General features: G+C 39.4%; 1 protein-coding gene across 2 annotated transcripts in view; it reads right to left on the bottom strand.

Annotated features, from left to right (window-relative positions):
• Positions 1–23,725, bottom strand: part of LOC133623952 (protein jagged-2-like) — a 150,938-nt gene that overhangs the window by 50,462 nt on the left and 76,751 nt on the right. For both annotated transcript variants that reach the window (XM_072916239.1, XM_072916240.1), the window contains exons 4-5: positions 8,086–8,340; positions 5,557–5,617 (exon numbers count right to left, since the gene is read on the bottom strand). In XM_072916239.1, the coding sequence (XP_072772340.1) occupies positions 5,557–5,617; positions 8,086–8,340 (316 nt within the window). The remainder of the gene's footprint in view (positions 1–5,556; positions 5,618–8,085; positions 8,341–23,725) is intronic.

The following is a 23,725-nucleotide window of genomic DNA, read 5'->3' as shown; positions in this document are numbered from 1 at the left end:
ACCGCAGCTATTTGCAGCCGCACAGTTCCAGTGCATCGCTTGTTGTGCGGCGCTGCGGACAGCCCGTCTGGCTGCGGCGTGGGTGAGCGGGGGGAAGGATGGCATTACCCGCAAGCCCCCGCCGCCGCTACTGTCCCGAGGCCCAAAATACCCCGCCTTGGCCACAAGCCCCGCCTGGCTTGTGCCCCTCAGACTGACCACACCCTGAGGACGACTGGGCACGCTCACTGTCTGTCTGTGTGTGTGTGTGTGTGTGTGTGTGTGTGTGTGTGTGTGTGTGTGTGTGTGGGGACAGACTTAGCCCACTGTTGCTTAGCTACTTGTTTGCTGTCACATGAGGGTGTGTGAAAGTAAATACCAAACACATTTCTGACTTTTCTTTTTTTTTTCTCCTTCTTCCTGTTTCTGTTTACCCTTTATCATTCTTTCTGTCTGTCGTCATTCGAGCGGCAGCATTCTAGTAAACTTCTCCTCGCCAACATCCGAAAACTGGGCCGTGGATTTCACCTATTTCACATCTAACGACAGGGCGGTCCTTTCGCTCGCTTGCCGCACATGCAGCGTTCTCTGTCGGCATTGGCGTATCCAGGGGCAACCGTCAACGCAGACCGAGAAATCAAGTCTTCTGCATGCTTCTTTTGGGTGCCGAGGAGCAAATCACATGTTGAGGCACATTCCAGAATGTTCCTCTCTCTCTCTCTCTCTCTCTCTCTCGCTCGCTCTCTCTGTACTTCCATCCTGCCCACTTTTCAAATTAGAAATGTCAGATTTTATTTTCCTCTCCATAAGAATACAAATCCATGTTAAAGTCAAAAGCTAGAGCACGGGTGTCAAACTCAAGGCCCGGGGGCCAGTTCCGGCCCTCCACATCATTTTATGTGGGCCGCGAAAGCCCTGAAAAAATGGGTTTCAATAAAATACTTTTTTATTATTAATTTTTTTTTTTTTACTACCGCATTTTTCGGAGTATAAGTTGCACCTGCCGAAAATGCATACTTGCCAACCCTCCCGAATTTTCCGGGAGACTCCCGAAATTCAGCGCCTCTCCCGAAAACCTCCCGGGACAAATATTCTCCCGAAAATCTCCCGATTTTCAGCCGGAGCTGGAGGCCACGCCCCCTCCAGCTCCATGCGGACCTGACCATGACGGGAGGACAACAGGGTGACAAGAACTAAATCATCCAGACTACAGATAAATTGTATTATTATGTTTATCTTACCTAAAAATAAATATATTAATTTAAAAAAATAAATAAAAATGTTTTACTATATTTTGCTAAAAACATCAAAATTAATTATATTTTTATTTGTATTTTTTCTGACTCCTTATTACACTCAGCCATACATTAAAATAAACATATTTGAAATAATTAATTTTAAATGATCATAATAATTAATTTAAAATGACCATATTTAATTATTAAAATAATTGCTTGTTTATCAACAACTTTAACATTTTATTCATTACATTTTGAAGCTCTCAGAAGCCAAGTTATGTTATATTCCTTAATATTTATTTATGCAAGTTATGCAAGTTTGAAGTATCAATGATCTAAACACAGTTTTGTTTGCATATTTTCAGGATATATATATATATATATATATATATATATATATATATATATATATATATATATATATATATATATATATAATGAAATACTTGACTTGGTGAATTCTAGCTGTCAATATACTCCTACCCTCTTAACCCCCCCCACACACCTCCCGAAATTGGAGGTCTCAAGGTTGGCAAGTATGCGAAAATGCATAATAAAGAAGGAAAAAAACATATATAAGTCGCACTGGAGTATAAGTCGCATTTTTTGGGGGAAATGTATTTGATAAAAGCCAACACCAAGAATAGACATTTGAAAGGCAATTTAAAATAAATAAAGAATAGTGAACAACAGGCTGAATAAGTGTAAATAACCAACTGAGAACATGCCTGGTATGTTAAAGGGGAACATTATCACCAGACCTATATAAGCGTCAATATATACCTTGATGTTGCAGAAAAAAGACCATATATTTTTTTAACCGATTTCCGAACTCTAAATGGGTGAATTTTGGCGAATTAAACGCCTTTCTATTATTCGCTCTCAGAGCGATGATGTCACAACGTGACGTCACATCGGGAAGCAATCCGTCATTTTCTCAAACACATTTAGTTCCCATTAAAACATTCACATGTTGCACAATGAGATATAAGCAGGGGATCATGTGTACATTCCTGCAACTTCCTGTTTGTAAAAAATATATTTTTATTAGTATTTATTTAATATACTAACAGCATTTCATGATTAATATTTATAAATTAAGATTCCTAATAAATGACACTAGAATTATCTCTGGGCCGCAAATGGCCTCCGGGGCACACTTTTGACACCCCTGCTATAGATAATAAAAAATTAAATGTGATAAATCTATGGATAAAAAGCAGAGCCTGGCGACGCATGCGCATTTATCATAACTCTCTCTCTCTCTCTCTCTGTCTCTGCCCCTCCCTCACCAATACTGCTGCACGCACAATTTGTTTTGTTTTTAACCCCTTCTTAACCCTGAACGTACATTGTTAAAGGGGAACATTATCACCAGACCTATGTAAGCGTCAATATATACCTTGATGTTGCAGAAAAAAGACCATATATTTTTTTAACCGATTTCCGAACTCTAAATGGGTGAATTTTGGCGAATTAAACGCCTTTCTATTATTCGCTCTCGGAGACGTCACATCTTTGACCAAACGAGTCGCAGTTAAAATGACAGATACTACACATAGAGGTGATGATAAACTGCAAATAAATTTACCGACACCATAAGATGTGGGAGTGGTATGGGGCCAAACTTTTCTCCAATGTTTTTTGGCCATTTTTCAGTGGAAAAAAAAGGGTCGTACTTTAAGGAACTTCTCCTGAGTTGCGGTTAGAATGACAGATACTACACATATAGGCGATGATAAATTGCATAACATATTTTTCCTACGCCATAAGATGTGGGCGTGGCATGGCACCACGTATTACTCCGATGATTCGCCAAAAAACACCAAACGTTATCTAACTCTGCTCCACAAATTCAAATATTGATCTTATTTGGTAGAAATGATGACGACGACACCCTGAAGTGCCCGATGGGTCAGTACCTGATTCCTACCTACTCGTAGTGGGCGGAGCCTAGCGACGAAAACTGCCCCACGCCATCACCAACCTGTCATTTCTGCACTTTAGGTGATCAGAGAGATACTAAGCTGATGGCCGATGATAAATTGCAAAACATTTTATTTTATCACAAGGGACCGATTGAAAATGCTGTGTTTTTTCTTCTATACCAGGGGTCGGCAACCCACGGCTCCGGAGCCGCATGCGGCTCTTTGATCACTCTGATGCGGCTCAGCAGCTTACTTGCTGAACCCCCCAATTTTCCCGTGAGACTTCCGGATTTCAGTGCCTCTCGCAGAAAACTCCCGGGATTAATTTTCACCTTTACAGCTATAATAAGGGCGTGCCATGATGGTACAACATTTGGCGCCCTCTACAATATGTATTAACAGCGTGCCAACACAACACTTGTTATACAAATACATCTTCTGCTTGCACACGTACGTGACAGCAAAGCATACTTGGTCAACAGCCACACAGGTTACACTGACGGTGACCATATAAAACAACTTTAACACTCTTACTAATAATGCGCCTCACTTTGAACCAAAACCAAACAAGAATGACAAACACATTTCGGGAGAACATCTGCACCTTAACACAACATAAACACAACAGAACAAACACCCAGAATCCCATGCAGCCCTGACTCTTCCGGGCTACATTATACACCCCTGCTACCACCAAACCCCCCCCCCCCCTCTCTCTCTCTGTGCGTCGGTTGAGGTGGGCGGGGTTTGGTAGCGGGGGTGTATAATGTATCCCGGAAGAGTTAGTGCTGCATGGGATTCTGGGTATTTGTCCTGTTGTGTTTATGTTGTGTTATGGTGCAGATGTTCTCCCGAAATGTGTTTGTCATTCTTGTTTGGTTTTGGTTCAAAGTGAGGCGCATTATTAGTAAGAGTGTTAAAGTTTTTTTTATACCGCCGCCGTCAGTGTAACCTGTGTGGCTGTTGATCAAGTATGCCTTGCTGTCACCTACTTGAGCAAGCGGAAGCCCCATATAACATGTGGCTGATCATGCACGCTGGTTGTGGTGGGCGCTATATGCTGTACCATCACGGCACGCATGACGCTGACAAGCGCTATTCATGTAAAACCCGCGTGCCGCACCAGCTTACAAATTCCATACAAAGGTGTGGGTGGCGTGTCTGAGTCCCCTGATTTATACAAAGCAAAAAAAAAACTTTTTATGCAGTGTTATTTCATTTAAAATTTCCAAAATTTTTGCGGCTCCCATTGTTTTCTATAATTTGTGAAACTGGTCAAAATGGCTCTTTGACTGGTAAAGGTTGCCGACCCCAGTTCTATACATTTAGACGCCTTAACCTCTTAAGGCCCAAGCTGTTGTTTTTTTACATGCTTCTTTTATTTCTCTTTGCTATTTGAGCTTATTGGACCCTAATTAGAATAAAAACTAAAAATATTTTTTTAATATGATGTACTTAGTCCATAAGTACACAAACGTGTACTTCATGTGTAGTGACATGCACATTTTTTATTTTTCCCCAAATTCCATTGTATGTTATACTCTTCTGACACCACCAGATGGCAGTGTAAGTGTCCACATAAGAGGCCATAAGACCCCAATTCAGTAGTGTACACAATTTTGGAAATAAGAGCTAAAAGGTGCTGTCCACGCATGTGGCCACTAAGGCCTTTAGAGGTTAACATGCATGAGAAGTCCCCATATTTTGCAGGTGCGTCAGGTATGGCGAAAATTAATATATTTTGGGGGTTCTGAAATTGTTTGTTCCCCCCCAGAAAACCCCCTCCCCCTCTAATGCACATTACTACTCACATCCAGTAGAAGTCCGAGGTAACTCGCCTCCAACAACTGACTCTTTAAAATGTCTACTATTAATAGAACCAGAATTCCTCATCACGCCATCAAAACTTTTGATTCCGAAATGGAAATTTTTACTTTTACCCCCGTGAATTCTGCGAGCGGGCATGGACAGTGTTCTACTTCTGCCTCACGGATGTGCTTCCTGGCGTGGAAACGTGACACCATGTGTTTACGTGGCTTCTCGCCGCATTCTTGTTGTCCGCCGCTCGCCGGGGTTGGAATCCACACTTCCTAGCGGGCGGGTGCCAGTCATAACAAGGCCGAGGCCGATAGGAAGACGTAATGTGGGCTTCAGACGCTGGGGGGTAAGGGGGGGGGCACCTTTGGAACAGGAAGTAGAAACAATGGCTTCTAGATGAGAGTGGAGCTGAGAGCCAGATGGGGGTGAAGTGGGGGGAGTGACGGAGAAATGACGCTTGTTATGTTATCAACAACCCCCCCCCCCCCCTGTGTGGTGGCCCCCCCCACCCCCGTTATCCTCATGAAGCGCTCAATGCAAACAGGCTCATATTTTACCACGCTGACAAGTGGACAAAGACGAGGCCAACTCACGTGCACTCGCCGGGGACGTCGCACGTGGCGTGCGTGAGGCTGCATCCCGGCTTGCAGATGGCTGGGAGGGGAGGAAAGAAAGACGCGGTCAGTGTGTGACGCCATTGTTGTGTTCTTCACCTCAACAACATGACGTACATTATATATATATATATATATATATATATATATATATATATATATATGTATATACAAACCCCGTTTCCATATGAGTTGGGAAATCACATAAACTTTTTTTTTTTTTTGCAAATAATAATTAACTTTGTTTCATGGCCTTTCCTTTTAACAACACTCAGTAAACGTTTGGGAACTGAGGAGACACATTTTTGAAGCTTCTCAGGTGGAATTCTTTCCCATTCTTGCTTGATGTACAGCTTAAGTTGTTCAACAGTCCGGGGGTCTCCGTTGTGGTATTTTAGGCTTCATAATGCGCCACACATTTTCAATGGGAGACAGGTCTGGACGACAGGCAGGCCAGTCTAGTACCCGCACTCTTTTACTATGAAGCCACGTTGATGTAACACGTGGCTTGGCATTGTCTTGTTGAAATAAGCAGGGGCGTCCATGGTAACATATGCTGCTCCAAAACCTGTATGTACCTTTCAGCATTAATGGTGCCTTCACAGATGTGTAAGTTACCCATGTCTTGGGCACTAATACACCCCCATACCATCACACATGCTGGCTTTTACACTTTGCGCCTATAACAGGGGTCTGCAACCCGCGGCTCCGGAGCCGCATGCGGCTCTTTGATCACTCTGATGCGGCTCAGCGGCATACTTGCCTACCCCCCCGATTTTACCGGGAGGTTTCCAGATTTCAGTGCCTCTCCCGGAAATCTCCCGGCGCAAACATTCTCCGATATTCACCCGGACAACAATATTGAGGGCGTTCCGTGACGGCACTGCCTTTAACGTCCTCTACAATATGTCGTCGCGGCCGCTTATACACCATGCTATCTGCGTGCCGGCCCGGTCACATGCAGTATGCGGCCTCTGCTTACACACCTAAGTGACTGCAACGCATTCTTGGTCAACAGCCATACAGGTTACACTGAGGGTTGTGATATAAACAACTTTAACACTCTTACTAATATGTGCGACACTGTGAACCCACACCAAACAAGAATGACAAACACATTTCGGGAGAACATCCGCACCGTAACACAACATAAACACAACAGAACAAATTCCCCAGAATCCCATGCATCCCTAACTCTTCCGGGCTACATTATACACCCACGCTACGACCAAACCCCGCCCACCTCAACCGACGCACGGAGGGGGGGTTGGTGGTAGCGGGGGTGTATAATGTAGCCCGGAAGAGTTAGGGATGCATGGGATTCTGGGTATTTGTTCTGTAGTGTTTATGTTGTGTTACGGTGCAGATGTTCTCCCGAAATGTGTTTGTCATTCTTGTTTGGTGTGGGTTCACAGTGTGGTGCATATTTGTAAGAGTGTTAAAGTTGTTTAAACGTGTGACCTGTATGGCTGTTGAACAAGTATGCCTTGCAGTCACTTATGTGTGTCTGCAGAAGCCGCATACAACATGTGACTGGGCTGGCAAGCTGTTTGTACAGATTGTAGAGGGCGCTAAAGGCAGTGCCATCATAGCACGCCCTTATTATTGTTGTTTGGGTGAAAATCAGCAGACATTCGAGAGAATAGTTGGTCTGAAATTCGGGAGTCTCCCGGAAAAATTGGGAGGGTTGGCAAGTGTGATGCTGTCAAGCGGCATTCATATAAAACTCGCAGGCCGCACTAACATTACATTTTCATATTAAGGTGCAGGCCGCGTGTCTGAGACCCCTGGTTTATACATAGCACAAAACAAAAAAAACTTTGTATGCAGTGTTATTTTTTCCTTATAAATTTCAAAAGAGTTTTGTGGCTCCCATTGTTTTCTTTATTTTGTGAAACGGGTCAAAATGGCTCTTTGAGTGGTAATGGTTGCCGACCCCTGGCCTATAACAATCCGGAAGGTTCTTTTCCTCTTTGGTCCGGAGGACACGACGTCCACAGTTTCCAAAAACAATTTGAAATGTGGACTCGTCAGACCACAGAACACTTTTCCACTTTGCATCTGTCCATCTTAGATGAACTCGGGCCCAGCAACACGTTTCTGGGTGTTGTTGATAAATGGCTTTGGCTTTGCATAGGAGAGTTTTAACTTGCACTTACAGATGTAGCAACCAACTGTAGTTACTGACAGTTTTCTGAAGTGTTCCTGAGCCCATGTGGTGATATCCTTTACACACTGATGTTGCTTGTTGATGGAGTACAGTCTGAGGGATCGAAGGTCACGGGCTTAGCTGCTTACGTGCAGTGATTTCTCCAGATTCTCTGAACCCTTTGATGATATTACGGACCGTAGATGGTGAAATCCCTAAATTCCTTGCAATAGCTGGTTGAGAAAGGTTTTTCTTAAACTGTTCAACAATTTGCTCACGCATTTGTTGACAAAGTGGCGACCCTCGCCTCATCCTTGTTTGTGAATTGGGTGCTACATGACAAAGAGAAAGGGTCTCACCGGTCTTGCAGTCGGGGCCGGTCCAGCCCTCCATGCAGCCTTGGTTGCCCAGCTGGTCGCACATGTAGTGTCCAAAGTAGTCGTCCCGGGGGCGGCACACCTTGTTGCACTTGCTGCCGTAGTAGTGCTCGTCGCAGCGCACGCGGATGCTGAATTCCATGCTGGCGCTCGAGCTCTGGAACTCCAAGGTCTGCTTCTCCTCGCCGGGATTGATCATGCCTTTGTGGACGCTGCGCCCAATCAGCAGCTCGTCGTCTGGGGACACACGGACAAGCCTTAGATCAGGGGTGTCCAAAGGTACACACCTCAGAGTAATATGCTTTGGTACTTGACGCATTTTAGCACGTTAACATCAAAATGCTAGCTTTTTTTTTTTTTTAGCTAACTTAGTAGGTAAACACCTCAGTGTTAAATGTATTGTTAATCGTAGAATGATACCTTTTAGCATGCTAGCTTTGTCATATTGTATACTTGATGCATGCTAACATTAGTATGCTAGCATTTTAAACACATTTTTCAGGCACACACAGAGTAATATGTTTTGGTACTTGACGCATGTTACGGTTACCATCTTAGCATGCTAGTGTTTTAGATAATTTAGAAGGTCATTTATTTACCTCAGTGTCATATATTTTGGTATTACACTAATGCTAATTTAGCATGTTAGCCTAGTAATGTTAGCATGCTAGCTTTTTTTTAAAATTCATTTTGCTCATATTTTTTGTTACCTGATGCTAACTGTTAGCATTTCAGTTCGGCTAGCATAATAGCGTGAGAGTCCAGTCCATAGTGGATCTAACATAATGATGAGAGTCCAGTCCATAGTGGATCTAACATAATAGTGTGAGAGTCCAGTCCATAGTGGATCTAACATAATAGTGTGAGAGTCCAGTCCATAGTGGATCTAACATAATGATGAGAGTCCAGTCCATAGTGGATCTAACATAATAGTGTGAGAGTCCAGTCCATAGTGGATCTAACATAATATTGTGAAAGTCCAGTCCATAGTGGATCTAACATAATAGTGTGAGAGTCCAGTCCATAGTGGATCTAACATAATAGTGTGAGAGTCCAGTCCATAGTAGATCTAACATAATAGTGAGAGTCCAGTCCATAGTGGATCTAACATAATAGTGAGAGTCCAGTCCATAGTGGATCTAACATAATATTGTGAGAGTCCAGTCCATAGTGGATCTAACATAATAGTGAGAGTCCAGTCCATAGTGGATCTAACATAATAGTGAGAGTCCATTCCATAGCGGATCTAACATAATAGTGAGAGAGTCCAGTCCATAGTGGATCTAACATAATAGTAAGAGTCCAGTCCATAGTGGATCTAACATAATAGTGAGAGTCCAGTCCATAGTGGATCTAACATAATGGTGAGAGTCCAGTCCATAGTGGATCTAACGAAGACGTGAGAGTCCAGTCCATAGTGGATCTAACATAATAGTGTGAGAGTCCAGTCCATAGTAGATCTAACATAATGGTGAGAGTCCAGTCCATAGTGGATCTAACGAAGAAGTGAGAGTCCAGTCCATAGTGGATCCAACATAATATTGTGAGAGTCCAGTCCATAGTGGATCTAACATAATAGTGTGAGAGTCCAGTCCATAGTAGATCTAACATAATAGTGAGAGTCCAGTCCATAGTGGATCTAACATAATAGTGAGAGTCCAGTCCATAGTGGATCTAACATAATATTGTGAGAGTCCAGTCCATAGTGGATCTAACATAATAGTGAGAGTCCAGTCCATAGTGGATCTAACATAATAGTGAGAGTCCATTCCATAGCGGATCTAACATAATAGTGAGAGAGTCCAGTCCATAGTGGATCTAACATAATAGTAAGAGTCCAGTCCATAGTGGATCTAACATAATAGTGAGAGTCCAGTCCATAGTGGATCTAACATAATGGTGAGAGTCCAGTCCATAGTGGATCTAACGAAGACGTGAGAGTCCAGTCCATAGTGGATCTAACATAATATTGTGAGAGTCCAGTCCATAGTGGATCTAACATAATAGTGTGAGAGTCCAGTCCATAGTAGATCTAACATAATAGTGTGTGAGTCCAGTCCATAGTGGATCTAACATAATAGTGTGAGAGTCCAGTCCATAGTGGATCTAACATAATAGTGTGAGAGTCCAGTCCATAGTGGATCTAACATAATAGTAAGAGTCCAGTCCATAGTGGATCTAACATAATAGTGAGAGTCCAGTCCATAGTGGATCTAACATAATGGTGAGAGTCCAGTCCATAGTGGATCTAACGAAGACGTTAGAGTCCAGTCCATAGTGGATCTAACATAATATTGTGAGAGTCCAGTCCATAGTGGATCTAACATAATAGTGTGAGAGTCCAGTCCATAGTGGATCTAACATAATATTGCGAGAGTCCAGTCCATAGTGGATCTAACATAATAGTGAGAGTCCAGTCCATAGTGGATCTAACATAATAGTGAGAGTCGAGTCCATAGTGGATCTAACATAATAGTGAGAGAGTCCAGTCCATAGTGGATCTAACATAATAGTGTGAGAGTCTAGTCCATAGTGGATCTAACATAATAGTGTGAGAGTCCAGTCCATAGTAGATCTAACATAATGGTGAGAGTCCAGTCCATAGTGGATCTAACGAAGAAGTGAGAGTCCAGTCCATAGTGGATCCAACATAATATTGTGAGAGTCCAGTCCATAGTGGATCTAACATAATAGTGTGAGAGTCCAGTCCATAGTAGATCTAACATAATAGTGAGAGTCCAGTCCATAGTGGATCTAACATAATAGTGAGAGTCCAGTCCATAGTGGATCTAACATAATATTGTGAGAGTCCAGTCCATAGTGGATCTAACATAATAGTGAGAGTCCAGTCCATAGTGGATCTAACATAATAGTGAGAGTCCATTCCATAGCGGATCTAACATAATAGTGAGAGAGTCCAGTCCATAGTGGATCTAACATAATAGTAAGAGTCCAGTCCATAGTGGATCTAACATAATAGTGAGAGTCCAGTCCATAGTGGATCTAACATAATGGTGAGAGTCCAGTCCATAGTGGATCTAACGAAGACGTGAGAGTCCAGTCCATAGTGGATCTAACATAATATTGTGAGAGTCCAGTCCATAGTGGATCTAACATAATAGTGTGAGAGTCCAGTCCATAGTAGATCTAACATAATAGTGTGTGAGTCCAGTCCATAGTGGATCTAACATAATAGTGTGAGAGTCCAGTCCATAGTGGATCTAACATAATAGTGTGAGAGTCCAGTCCATAGTGGATCTAACATAATAGTAAGAGTCCAGTCCATAGTGGATCTAACATAATAGTGAGAGTCCAGTCCATAGTGGATCTAACATAATGGTGAGAGTCCAGTCCATAGTGGATCTAACGAAGACGTTAGAGTCCAGTCCATAGTGGATCTAACATAATATTGTGAGAGTCCAGTCCATAGTGGATCTAACATAATAGTGTGAGAGTCCAGTCCATAGTGGATCTAACATAATATTGCGAGAGTCCAGTCCATAGTGGATCTAACATAATAGTGAGAGTCCAGTCCATAGTGGATCTAACATAATAGTGAGAGTCGAGTCCATAGTGGATCTAACATAATAGTGAGAGAGTCCAGTCCATAGTGGATCTAACATAATAGTGTGAGAGTCTAGTCCATAGTGGATCGAGATCGTTAGGTTGTGAGTTCAAACGCCGGCCGAGTTATAGCAAAGACTATAAAAATGGGAGCCATTACCTCCCTGCTTGACTCTCAGCATCAAGGGTTGGAATTGGGGGTTAAATCGCCAAAAATGAGTCCCGGGCGCGGCCACCGCTGCTGCTCACTGCTCCCCTCACCTCCCAGGGGGTGATCAAGGGTGATGGGTCAAATGCAGAGGACAAATTTCACCACACCTAGTGTGTGTGTGTGTGTGTGTGTGTGTGTGTGACAATCATTGCTACTTTAACTTGAACTCAACTTAACATGAAATTTTCTACTGAAATTGCATTTCTAGTTCTTTGAAGACAATGTGTATCATGTGCTGGTTTTGAAGGTGTTGATCATCCGACAAGAAAGTGCGAGATGAAAACAACGAGGAGGCGGAAAAGGGAACAAAATAGGAAAATGTAGGAGGGTCTGCGGAGGTGTGATAGCTCCAACACATTCCAGTTTCCCTGCTAAGTGAATCACCATCTCAGGATATCCAGCCCGAGTCCGAGGAAATAGTACGAGGCGAGGAAGGGTGACATAGGAAGAGACCCCTCAAATTATTCTTTTCGATTAGTCACACTTTTGAATTGCGGTTACCGTAAATTCCGGACTATAGCCGCTACTTTTTCCCCCTGCGCTATGAACCCCGCGGCCTGTGTGGATTTTTCTTCGCTGACAGACAAATATTTTGGTGGTCGACACATGTTACAGTTAGCATTTTAGCATGCTAGCTTATTTTTAAGCTAATTTAACAGTGTCAATTATTTTGTTCATTGACAAATGATAGCTTATATCATGCGAGCTTGGTCATATTTTATACTTGATGCATGCTAGAATTAGCATGCTAGCATTTTAAACACATTTTTCAGGCACACACCAAGTAATATGTTTTGGTACTTGACGCATGTTACAGTTAGCATTTTAGCATGCTAGCTTCCTTTTTTATAAAAAAAATTGTTAAAAAAAACAACAAAACAAAAAAACTAGCAAATACTCTAAATAGGTGTGTTCTTGTTTGTGCTATGGCATTCTGTTTAGACTGAGCTTTCAACCGGAAGTATACGTAGAAATGTTTCACTCCAAGCATCGTTTGTAAGTTTTACAACATAACTAAAATAATTCTTACTTACTAAACCGTCCCATGTGTGACGTCTGTCGGAGTGTTTTCATGCATATTTGTCCGTGCTATCGGAATGTAATGACGCTAGCGTTGTTAGCATTAGCTAATATCACACGTTTACGAGTGTCCGTGTTAGTGTTATGAACTTACAACGGCATTCTTTTTGTATTGTTTCAGTTTCGTAAATTCACCAAAACGTCACCGTGGAGTTATTGGGTCCGTTTAACAGCTAGTGGGTCCATGACAATGACTTCTGTTTTGTTTGATCAGCCGTTTTACTGCCATGTTACAGACTGCGTTTGGAAACAATTAAAAGTATGTAAATAAACATTTACAGAATCTTTCTGTGTAAATAACTCATTTAACGTATTTATATGCGGCTTATAGTCCGGTGCGGCTTATATGTGGAAAAATCTAAAACTTAGTGGGTGCAGCTTTTATACTGGTGCACTTTATAACTTGTAAAATCATGATTAATTGTTGTTTTAACCTCAGCTGCCAATGTTTTTCAATTGTTTTATGCATTTTATTAGTAGATTTTTACCAAAACTAAAATGTAAAAAAATATGGCAAGTTGCAATAATTTCACTCAAAATGTAGTGTATATTACTGTAAATGGAAAAACGGTACTGCTGTTTTTATGGTTAAAAAAAGGCAGCTCAGTTGCCAGAATTTTACTGTAAAATGTCCATTTGTTTTGTTTTTTACTGTAAATACAAAAAAATGCAATTTTTTTTTACACAGAAAGATTCTGTAAATGTTTATTTACATACTTTAATTGTTTCCAAACGCTGTCTGGAACATGGCAGTAAAACGGCTGATCAAACAAAACAGAAGTCATCGTCATGGACCCACAAGCTGTTAAACGGACCCAATAACTCCACGGTGACGTTTTGGTGAATTTACGAAACTGAAACAATACAAAGAGAATGTCGTTGTAAGTTCATAAGACTAACACAGTAACATTTTGGCACCTGAGCTGCCAATTTTTTTTTTAATTTTTTTTTTTACCGCAAATCAACAACTGTAGATTTTTCGATGTATTACTGAAAAACGGCACCACTTTATTACAGTAAAAAACATACTTTTTTTTTTCCGTTTACAGAAAAATGCTGGAAAACAATTTCTCCATTTTACCATGAAATCTATTGCTACTTTTACATTGCACAATTTGATGGACAACTTGCTTTGAAATCATTATTATTATTATTATTTATTTCTATTTAAACATGGTTTGAATGATTGATAATAAATTTTTGCATAATTAGACAATATTTAAGTCAACATAATTTGCAATTAATGTTTCACTTGCAAATACTGTGCGTCGTGTATTCGTACAAAACTGATTAACAGTTTAATTTAAAGTCCCGTCGGTGCGTATTTTGAAGTGGAATTTGATCACAGACTAAATGACAACCAAAGAAAAAAGGTTCGAATAAACTGGGTTATAAAGCTCATGGAGCCCTTTTTTGCTGTATGTCAACTCTCTTGACCTATGCCCAGACGCAGATGAGGAATAATCTCCCTTTTATTTATTAGTATTATTTTATTCTATTTTTTATTTTATTATATATTATTATTATTATTATTAATTTTTTTTTTTTTTTTAATTATTATTATTATATATATATATTTTTTATATACATCTGTCTGTCTCTGGCCTCGTATGTGTGTGTGTGTGTGAGAATGTGTCTGTCTTTGTCGTCTTACTTGTTACATAATTGTGCCATTTGTCCCTCGTTAGTGGGACCTGAGTGGGGTGGGAGGGTGGGTGGGTGGTTTGGGTTTTAAGGGAAAGGGTGTGAATCATTTACTGACTTTAAAATTGTACTGTTTTGACTTGCACTTTTTTCTGTCTATTTGAAAATGCCAATAAAAAAAGTTGGGGGAAAAAAAATAAATAAATAAAATAAACTGGGTTATTATTCTGCCTTGATACATGATCAATGTTGTGATTAAATCACATGAGTTAAAGCCCCCGAGTAAAAATCCAAAGCAATCACGGGGTGGCTAAATAGAGTTGTCCTTGTTGCCAGGCAGAGGAGCGTTGGAGCAGATTATATAAACTTCTTCACAAGTGAGCGGCCTCGCGGTGTCAAGTGCAACATGATGGTCTCTTCACACGCCTCCTCTTGGCAACTAAACGCGTTTTCATGCACCTGGGCTGTTGCTTTATAAGTGGCTTCCCCGACCTTTCACCTCCTGTATTGTTGATTTAATATAATTCCTACACTTCATGTCTATATCAATGTTCATGTACTGTAGAGCAAAACAAAAAAAATGTTTTTAGTCGTCTGCAGATTGTGCAGCGAGGTTGCAGAAGAGCTGTTACATATTAGAGATGTGTGCTGCTAGTTCAACGCTAGTCGCAGACAGGTCGGAGAGCATTACAACACGAACGTGGAGGGAAATGGGTGTTTCCATGGCCACATCCAGGAGTAGACTCAAAAAAAGCTCATTGGAACGGTGCGATCTGCACCACTTTTTGCAATTTTTTATCAATTGTACACACAACACGCAAATTTTAGTTTGCACATGCTGGTATTTGGATCTCAGTTGTAATTATTACCAGAGGTGGGTAGTAACGCGCTACATTTACTCCGTTACATCTACTTGAGTAACTTTTGGGATAAATTGTACTTCTAAGAGTAGTTTTAATGCAACATACTTTTACTTTTACTTGAGTACATTTATAGAGAAGAAACGCTACTTTTACTCTGCTACTTTTATCTACATTCAGCTCGCTACTCGCTACTAATTTTTATCGATCTGTTAATGCACGCTTTGTTTGTTTTGGTCTGTCAGACAGACCTTCATAGTGCCTGCGTTTCAACAAATACAGTCACTGGTGACGTTCACTCCGTTCCACCAATCAGATGCAGTCACTGGTGACGTTGGACCAATCAAACAGAGCCAGGTGGTCACATGACCTGACTTAAACAAGTTGAAAAACTTATTGGGGTGTTACCATTTAGTGGTCAATTGTACGGAATATGTACTGTACTGTGCAATCTACTAATAAAAGTTCCAATCAATCAATCAATCAAAAGTGTGAAGGAAAAAAAGACCATTTTTTATTTCAACCGTACATCCCGTCAAAAGCCTAAAGACTGACTGCACAGTTCCTGTCTTCACAATAAAAGTGCCGCTCCATCGTGCCTGCTCTTTCAAAATAAGAGTCTCCGAAAGCCAGCGCAAACAAGCTAGCAAGCTAGCAAGCGACGGAGTTTGCCGCCAATGTATTTTTTGTAAAGTGTATAAAAACGAATATGGAAGCTGGACAAATAAGAAGCCAAAAACCAACCACTTTCATGAGGTATTAGACCAGGGGTCGGCAAACCGCGTCTCTAGAGCCGCATGCGGCTCTTTAGCGCCGCCCTAGTGGCTCTCTGGAGCTTTTTCAAAAATGTATGAAAAATGGAAAAAGTTGAGGGGAAAAAAATATATTTTTTGTTTTAATATGGTTTCTGTAGGAGGACAAACATGACACAAACCTCCCTAATTGTTACAAAGCACACTGTTTATATTAAACATGCTTCACTGATTAGAGTATTTGGCGAGCGCCGTTTTGTCCTACTAATTTTGGCAGTCCTTGAACTCATCTTAGTTTGTTTACATGTATAACTTTCTCCGACTTTCTAGGACGTCTTTTATGCCACATCTTTTTCTGTCTCATGTTGTCCACCAAACTTTTAACGTTGTGCATGAATCCACAAAGGTGAGTTTTGTTGATGTTATTGACTTGTGTGGAGTGCTAATCAGACATATTTGGTCACTGCATGACTGCGAGCTAATCGATGCTAACATGCTATTTAGGCTAGCTATATGTACATATTGCATCATTATGCCTCAATTGTAGCTATATTTGAGGTCATTTAGTTTCCTTTAAGTCATATTAATTCAATTTATATCTCATGACACACTATCTGTATGTAATATGGCTTTTAATTTTTTGCGGCTCCAGACAGATTTGTTTTTGTATTTTTGGTCCAATATGGCTCTTTCAACATTTTGGGTTGCCGACCCCTGTATTAGACAGAAAGGAGGAACTATTTTTCTCCTCCATTTGAAAACGTGGACGTTATCATCACTACTGTCTGATTACAATCAATGCAAGTCATCAGAATCAGGTAATACACCAACTTATATTCTTGTCAACATGAAAGAAAGAAATCTATGTGTTAAACATGCATGTATATTCATAAAAACACCTTTAACATGTAAACAAAAACGGCAAAATAAATAAATATAAATTATATACTGTATATATCAATGTATGTATATATATATGTGTATATATATATAAGTGTATATATATATATATATATATATATATATATATATATATATATGTGTGTGTGTATATATATACTGTATATATATATATATATGCATATATGTATATATATATATATATATATATATATATATATATATATATATATATATATATATATATATATATATATATATATATATATATATATGTGTATATGTTACTCAGTACTTGAGTAGTTTTTTCACAACATACTTTTTACTTTTACTCAAGTAAATATTTGGGTGACTACTCCTTACTTTTACTTGAGTAATAAATCTCTAAAGTAACAGTACTCTTACTTGAGTACAATTTCTGGCTACTCTACCCACCTCTGATTATTACCCACCAGCTGTTAGATTGTGACTTTGATTGATTGATTGAGACTAGGGATGTCCCGATCCAGGTTTTTGCACTTCCGATCCGATACCGATATTGTTTTTGCATTTCCGATCCGATACCGATACTGACCGATACTGGCCTATCCGAGCATGTATTAAAGTTTAAAGTTATTTAGCCTACTTAGTTGTCAGCATCATGTTGAAAAGGGTTTTAGTACTCTTGATAACAACTAGCCAGCTGAATTAGGGGAGTTTGAATAATACACAATGGTTGGTAACAAGAAACTGACCTGTTTATTCAAGGATAAACACAAAATAGACAAAATTATACATGACAAACAGAAATGGCATCATTGAACTAGGGCTGGGCGATATGGCCTTTTTTTAATATCGCGATATTTTAAGGCCATATTGCGATACACGATATATATCTGGATATTTTGCCTTAGCCTTGAATGAACATTTGATGCATATAATCACAGCAGTATGATGATTCTATGTGTTTTGATTGATTGATTGAGACTTTTATTAGTAGGTTGCACAGTGAAGTACATATTCCGTACAATTGACCACTAAATGGTAACACCCCAATAAGTTTTTCAACTTGTTTGAGTCAGAGTCCACTTAAATTGATTCATGATACAGATATATACTATCAGATATATACTATCATCATAATACAGTCATCACACAAGATAATCACATTGAATTATTTACATTATTTATAATCCAGGGTGTGGAGGGGGGCGCCGGATGTAAGTGTCAAAAAGACAGCCAAAAGAGTTTGATATGAGAATAAATCTAAAGTTAAAATATAGGGTAGAAATGCACCCATTTGCAGGAAATGTAGTCTTGATTTTCAAAATTTTCTTTCAAGGCTTGCATGTCTACATTAAAACATTCTTCTTCATACTGCATTAATATATGCTACTTTTAAACTTTCATGCAGAGAAGAAAATCACAACTAAAAAAATCACTAATTTTTTCATACGGTGTTGATGTGGAAATTTTTGCCTGGGCATTTTGATGGTGTGGAAGTGTGGCACCGAATGGAGATAAGCGTCTCGACAGACGTCACAATATTTGAACAATGATGACGAAAACTGTTTTCTCTGTCGTGTCCGTGTGTCGAAAATTGTTATGCGCTTATTTTTTTATTTGATTTTGTGCGTGGCATAGATTTGCTATGCGCAGAGGACGCTTAAACAGTGCGCAATTGCACAGGCGAGCACCTTAGAGGGAGCGTTGCTCGCACGGCTGCGCTAGCATCACAGCTAATGTTAGCCATGCTGCTACCTCTCTGCTCGGGGAGGACGTATACGTATGTGACGTATGACGTGACAGTATGTGACGTATGATGTGACAGTATGTGACGTGTGTAAGAAGGTGCACTTGCTGTCTGTGAGAGGGAGACACAGGAAAGAGTGAGAAGAGCCTGTCGTGTAATGCCAGCAGCTAAAAGCAACTGCGTGAGAATTGTGGATGTGTTGAAGGTGTGCTGGAAAATGCGGAACGGAAATTACAGAGCAGCAGAAAGGTGGAATGTATTATTTAAATCGGTGCGTTGGAAAACACGGACCGTAGTTTTTTTTAAAACTGGATCTGGATCGGCATTTTCCCATGCCTTGCCGATACGCAATTTTTGGCAAATATCGGCAGCCGATCCGATCCAAATATCGGATCGGGACATCCCTAATTGAGACTTGTATTAGTAGATTGCACAGTACAGTACATATTCCGTACAATTGACCACTCAATGGTAACACGCCAATAAGTTTTTCAACTTGTTAAAGTCGGGGTCCACGTTAATCAATTCATGGTAAATTCATAGTATGAGTATATGAACACTACTATAGTGATTAGGTCGATATTTCCTTTTATTTTATTTTATTTTATTTTATTTTATTATTTTTTGTGTTTTGTTTTTGTTTTTTGCTCTATGCTTTTTTAACCTGTAAAGCACTTTGGTTCAATTTAAAAGTTGTCGTAAACGTGCTATATAAATAAAGTTGACTTGACTTGACTTGACTTGAAAGTATGTATCATTTTTCATGTTTACAAAATCAGGGAATAATATCCTGGACACAGGAGGACTTTGAGGGCTTTTGTTTAGTTATTGTGTACTATTGCAATTGCATAAAACATATGTATGTATTAAAAGAGAGGCCACTTTTTTCCCCTTCACTTTGAACCCAGCGGCTGATTTATGGGTTTTTGTTCGATAAAAATAGTTTGAAAAAACAAACAAAAAAACAAGCAATTACACAGAGAGGGTGTTTTATTGTTTGTGCAATGGCGCCATCTTTCGGACGAGTTGCCTCGCTGCAGGTGTTCTTCTTTTTAGTGCATTTAGTCGAAGTCTTCTCGCCGTCCATAGTGTTTCTACTCGTATGGATTCTTCATTCTTCAATCCAAGCGACGTTTGTAAGTTTTGCAATACAACTAAAACAATTCTCACTTACTAAACCGTCCCATGTGTGATGTCTGTAATAGTTCACACAATTTTAGTTTGCACATGCTGGTATTAGGATCTCAGTTGTATTTATTACCCACCAACTGTTAGATTGTGACTTTGATTGATTGATTGAAACTTGTATTAGTAGATTGCACAGTACAGTACATATTTCGTACAATTGACCACTCAATGGTAACACCCGAATAAGTTTTTCAACTTGTTTAAGTCGGGGTCCATGTTAATCAATTCATGACGTGCTTGTTAGTTTAGTTTTGATTACTAAACGTGGTGGTGTGGAAGTCGCCATGCAAAATAGCTAATGCTAATTGGTAGCATGTACAGTATATAGCATGTTCAATGTAAGTTAGCATCAAACTAGCCCATTTTGATAAGTGGACCCTTACTTTTGAGCGCGTTCTATCAGGTATGCTTCGTACAGAGGTATCACAACATGATGCCGTTTGAGCTAACGTGAATCGGTACCCGGGAGTAGACATTGATACAACGTTGATTATACGTACATGTCCTTTGAAACAGACTTTGAAACAACGTTGCAAGATAGTTGTGTTTGTAAACTGAGACAACGTTGATGTTTAACGTTGGACCCACTTTGGGAAATGACCAAATTTCAATGTCACAACCTGACATTGAATAAACGTCGTCAAAAAGTATGTTGTATCAACGTTGTATTTGTGTTGTAGAATATTGGTTGGTAAATGACCAAATTCCAATGGTCAAATCAAAGTCACAACCCGACATTGAATAAACGTTGTCAAAAAGCATGTTGTTTCAACGTTGTTTTTTCGTTGTGGAATATTGGTTGGGAAATGGCCAAAATTCAATGGTAAAATCAACCTCAGGACCCAACATTGATTTAGTGTCGCCAAAAAGCATGTTGTTTCAACGTTGTATTTGTGTTGTAGAATATTGGTTGGGACCTGACCAAATTTCAATGGTCAAATCAACGTCACAAGCTGACAAAGTCGCCAAAAATAATGTTGTTTCAACGTTGTATTTGTGTTGTAGAATATTGGTTTGGATATCACCAAATTTCAATGGTCGAATCAACGTCGGAACCCAACATTGGTTAAGCGTCGTCAAAAAGCATGTTGTTTCAACGTTAAATTTGTTTTGTAGAATATTGGTTGGGAAATGACCAAATTTCAATGGTCAAATCAACGTCAGAACCTGACATTGATTAAACGTCGTCAAAAAGCATGTTGTTTCAACGTTGTGTTTGTGTTGTAGAATGTTGGTTGGTAAGTGACCAAACTTCAATGGTCAAATCAACGTCAGAACCCAACATTGATTAAACGTTGTCAAAAAGCATGTTGTTTCAACGTTGTATTTGTGTTGTAGAATATTGGTTGGGAAATGACCAAACTTCAATGGTCAAATCAACGTCAGAACCCAATATTGATTAAGCATCGTCAAAAAGCATGTTGTTTCAATGTTGTTTTTTCGTTGTGGAATATTGGTTGGGACATGACCAAATTTCAATGGTCTAATCAACATCAGAACCCGACATTGATTAAACGTCGTCAAAAAGCATGTTGTTTCAACATTGTATTTGTGTTGTAGAATATTGCTTGGGAAATGACCAAATTTCAATGGTCAAATCAACGTCAGAACCCAACATTGGTTAAGTGTCGTCAAAAAGCATGTTGTTTCAACGTTAAATTTGTTTTGTAGAATATTGGTTGGGAAATGACCAAATTTCAATGGTCAAATCAACGTCAGAACCTGACATTGAATAAACGTCGTCAAAAAGCATGTTGTTTCAACGTTGTGTTTGTGTTGTAGAATATTGGTTGGAAAATTACCAAAATTCAATGGTCAAATCAACGTCAGAACCCAACATTGATTAAACGTTGTCAAAGAGCATGTTGTTTCAATGTTGTATTTGTATTGTAAAATATTGGTTGGGAAATGACCAAATTTCAATGGTCAAATCAACGTCAGAACCTGATATTGAATGAACATTGTCAAAAAGCATGTTGTTTCAACGTTGTGTTTGTGTTGTAGAATATTGGTTGGTAAATGACCAAATTTCAATGGTCAAATCAACGTCACAACCTGACATTGAATAGACGTTGTCCAAAAGCATGTTTTTTTCAACGTTGTTTTTTCGTTGTGGAATATTGGTTGGGAAATGACCAAATTTCAATGGTAAAATCAACGTCAGAACCCAACATTGATTAAGCGTCGTCAAAAAGCATGTTGTTTCAATGTTAGGTTTGTTTTGTAGAATGTTGGTTGGGAAGTTATCAGATTTCAATGGTCAAATCAACGTCAGAACCCAACATTGATAAAACGTCATCAAAAAGCATGTTGTTTCAATGTTGTGTTTGTGTTGTAGAATATTGGTTGGCACATGACCAAATGTCAATGGTCAAATCAACATCAGAACACAACAATGAATAAACGTTGTCAAAAAGCATGCTGTTTCAACGTTGTTTTTTGGTTGTGGAATATTGGTTGGAAAATGACCAAAATTCAATGGTAAAATCAACCTCAGGACCCAACATTGATTTAGTGTCGCCAAAAAGCATGTTTTTTCAACGTTGTATTTGTGTTGTAGAATATTGGTTGGGACCTGACCAAATTTCAATGGTCAAATCAAGCTCAGAACCCAACATTGGTTAAGCGTCGTCAAAAAGCATGTTGTTTTAACGTTAAATTTGTTTTGTAGAATATTGGTTGGAAATTGACCAAATTTCAATGGTCAAATCAACGTCAGAACCTGACATTGAATAAACGTCGTCAAAAAGCATGTTGTTTCAACATTGTATTTGTGTTGTAGAATATTGGTTGGTAAATGACCAAATTTCAATGGTCAAATCAAAGTCACAACCTGACATTGAATAGACGTTGTCCAAAAGCATGTTGTTTCAACGTTGTTTTTTCGTTGTGGAATATTGGTTGGGAAATGACCAAATTTCAATGGTAAAATCAACGTCAGAATCCAACATTGACTTAGTTTCGTCAAAAAGCATGTTGTTTCAACGTTGTATTTGTGTTGTAAAATATTGTTTGGGAAATGACCAAATTTCAATGGTCAAATCAACGTCAGAACCCAACATTGATTAAGCGTCGTCAAAAAGCATGTTGTTTCAATGTTAGGTTTGTTTTGTAGAATGTTGGTTGGGAAGTTATCAAATTCCAATGGTCAAATCAACGTCAGAACCCAACATTGATTAAACGTCATCAAAAAGCATGTTGTTTTCAATGTTGTATTTGTGTTGTAGAATATTGGTTGGGAAATGACCAAATTTCAATGGTCGAATCAACGTCAGAACCCAACATTGGTTAAGCGTCGTCAAAAAGCATGTTGTTTCAACGTTAAATTTGTTTTGTAGAATATTGGTGGGAAATTCACCAAATTTCAATGGTCAAATCAACGTCAGAACCTGACATTGAATAAACGTTGTCAAAGAGCATGTTGTTTCAATGTTGTATTTGTATTGTAGAATATTGGTTGTTAAATGACCAAATTTCAATGGTCAAAACAAAGTCACAACCTGACATTGAATAGACGTTGTCCAAAAGCATGTTGTTTCAACGTTGTTTTTTCGTTGTGGAATATTGGTTGGGAAATGACCAAAATTCAATGGTAAAATCAACGTCAGAATCCAACATTGACTTAGTTTCGTCAAAAAGCATGTTGTTTCAACGTTGTATTTGTGTTGTAAAATATTGTTTGGGAAATGAC

This window comes from Nerophis lumbriciformis, linkage group LG26 (assembly GCF_033978685.3).
Source record: "Nerophis lumbriciformis linkage group LG26, RoL_Nlum_v2.1, whole genome shotgun sequence".
NCBI classification, from domain to species: domain Eukaryota; kingdom Metazoa; phylum Chordata; class Actinopteri; order Syngnathiformes; family Syngnathidae; genus Nerophis; species Nerophis lumbriciformis.
Note: the sequence above shows the minus strand (reverse complement) of the source record. Positions and strands in the feature narration are given on the sequence as shown.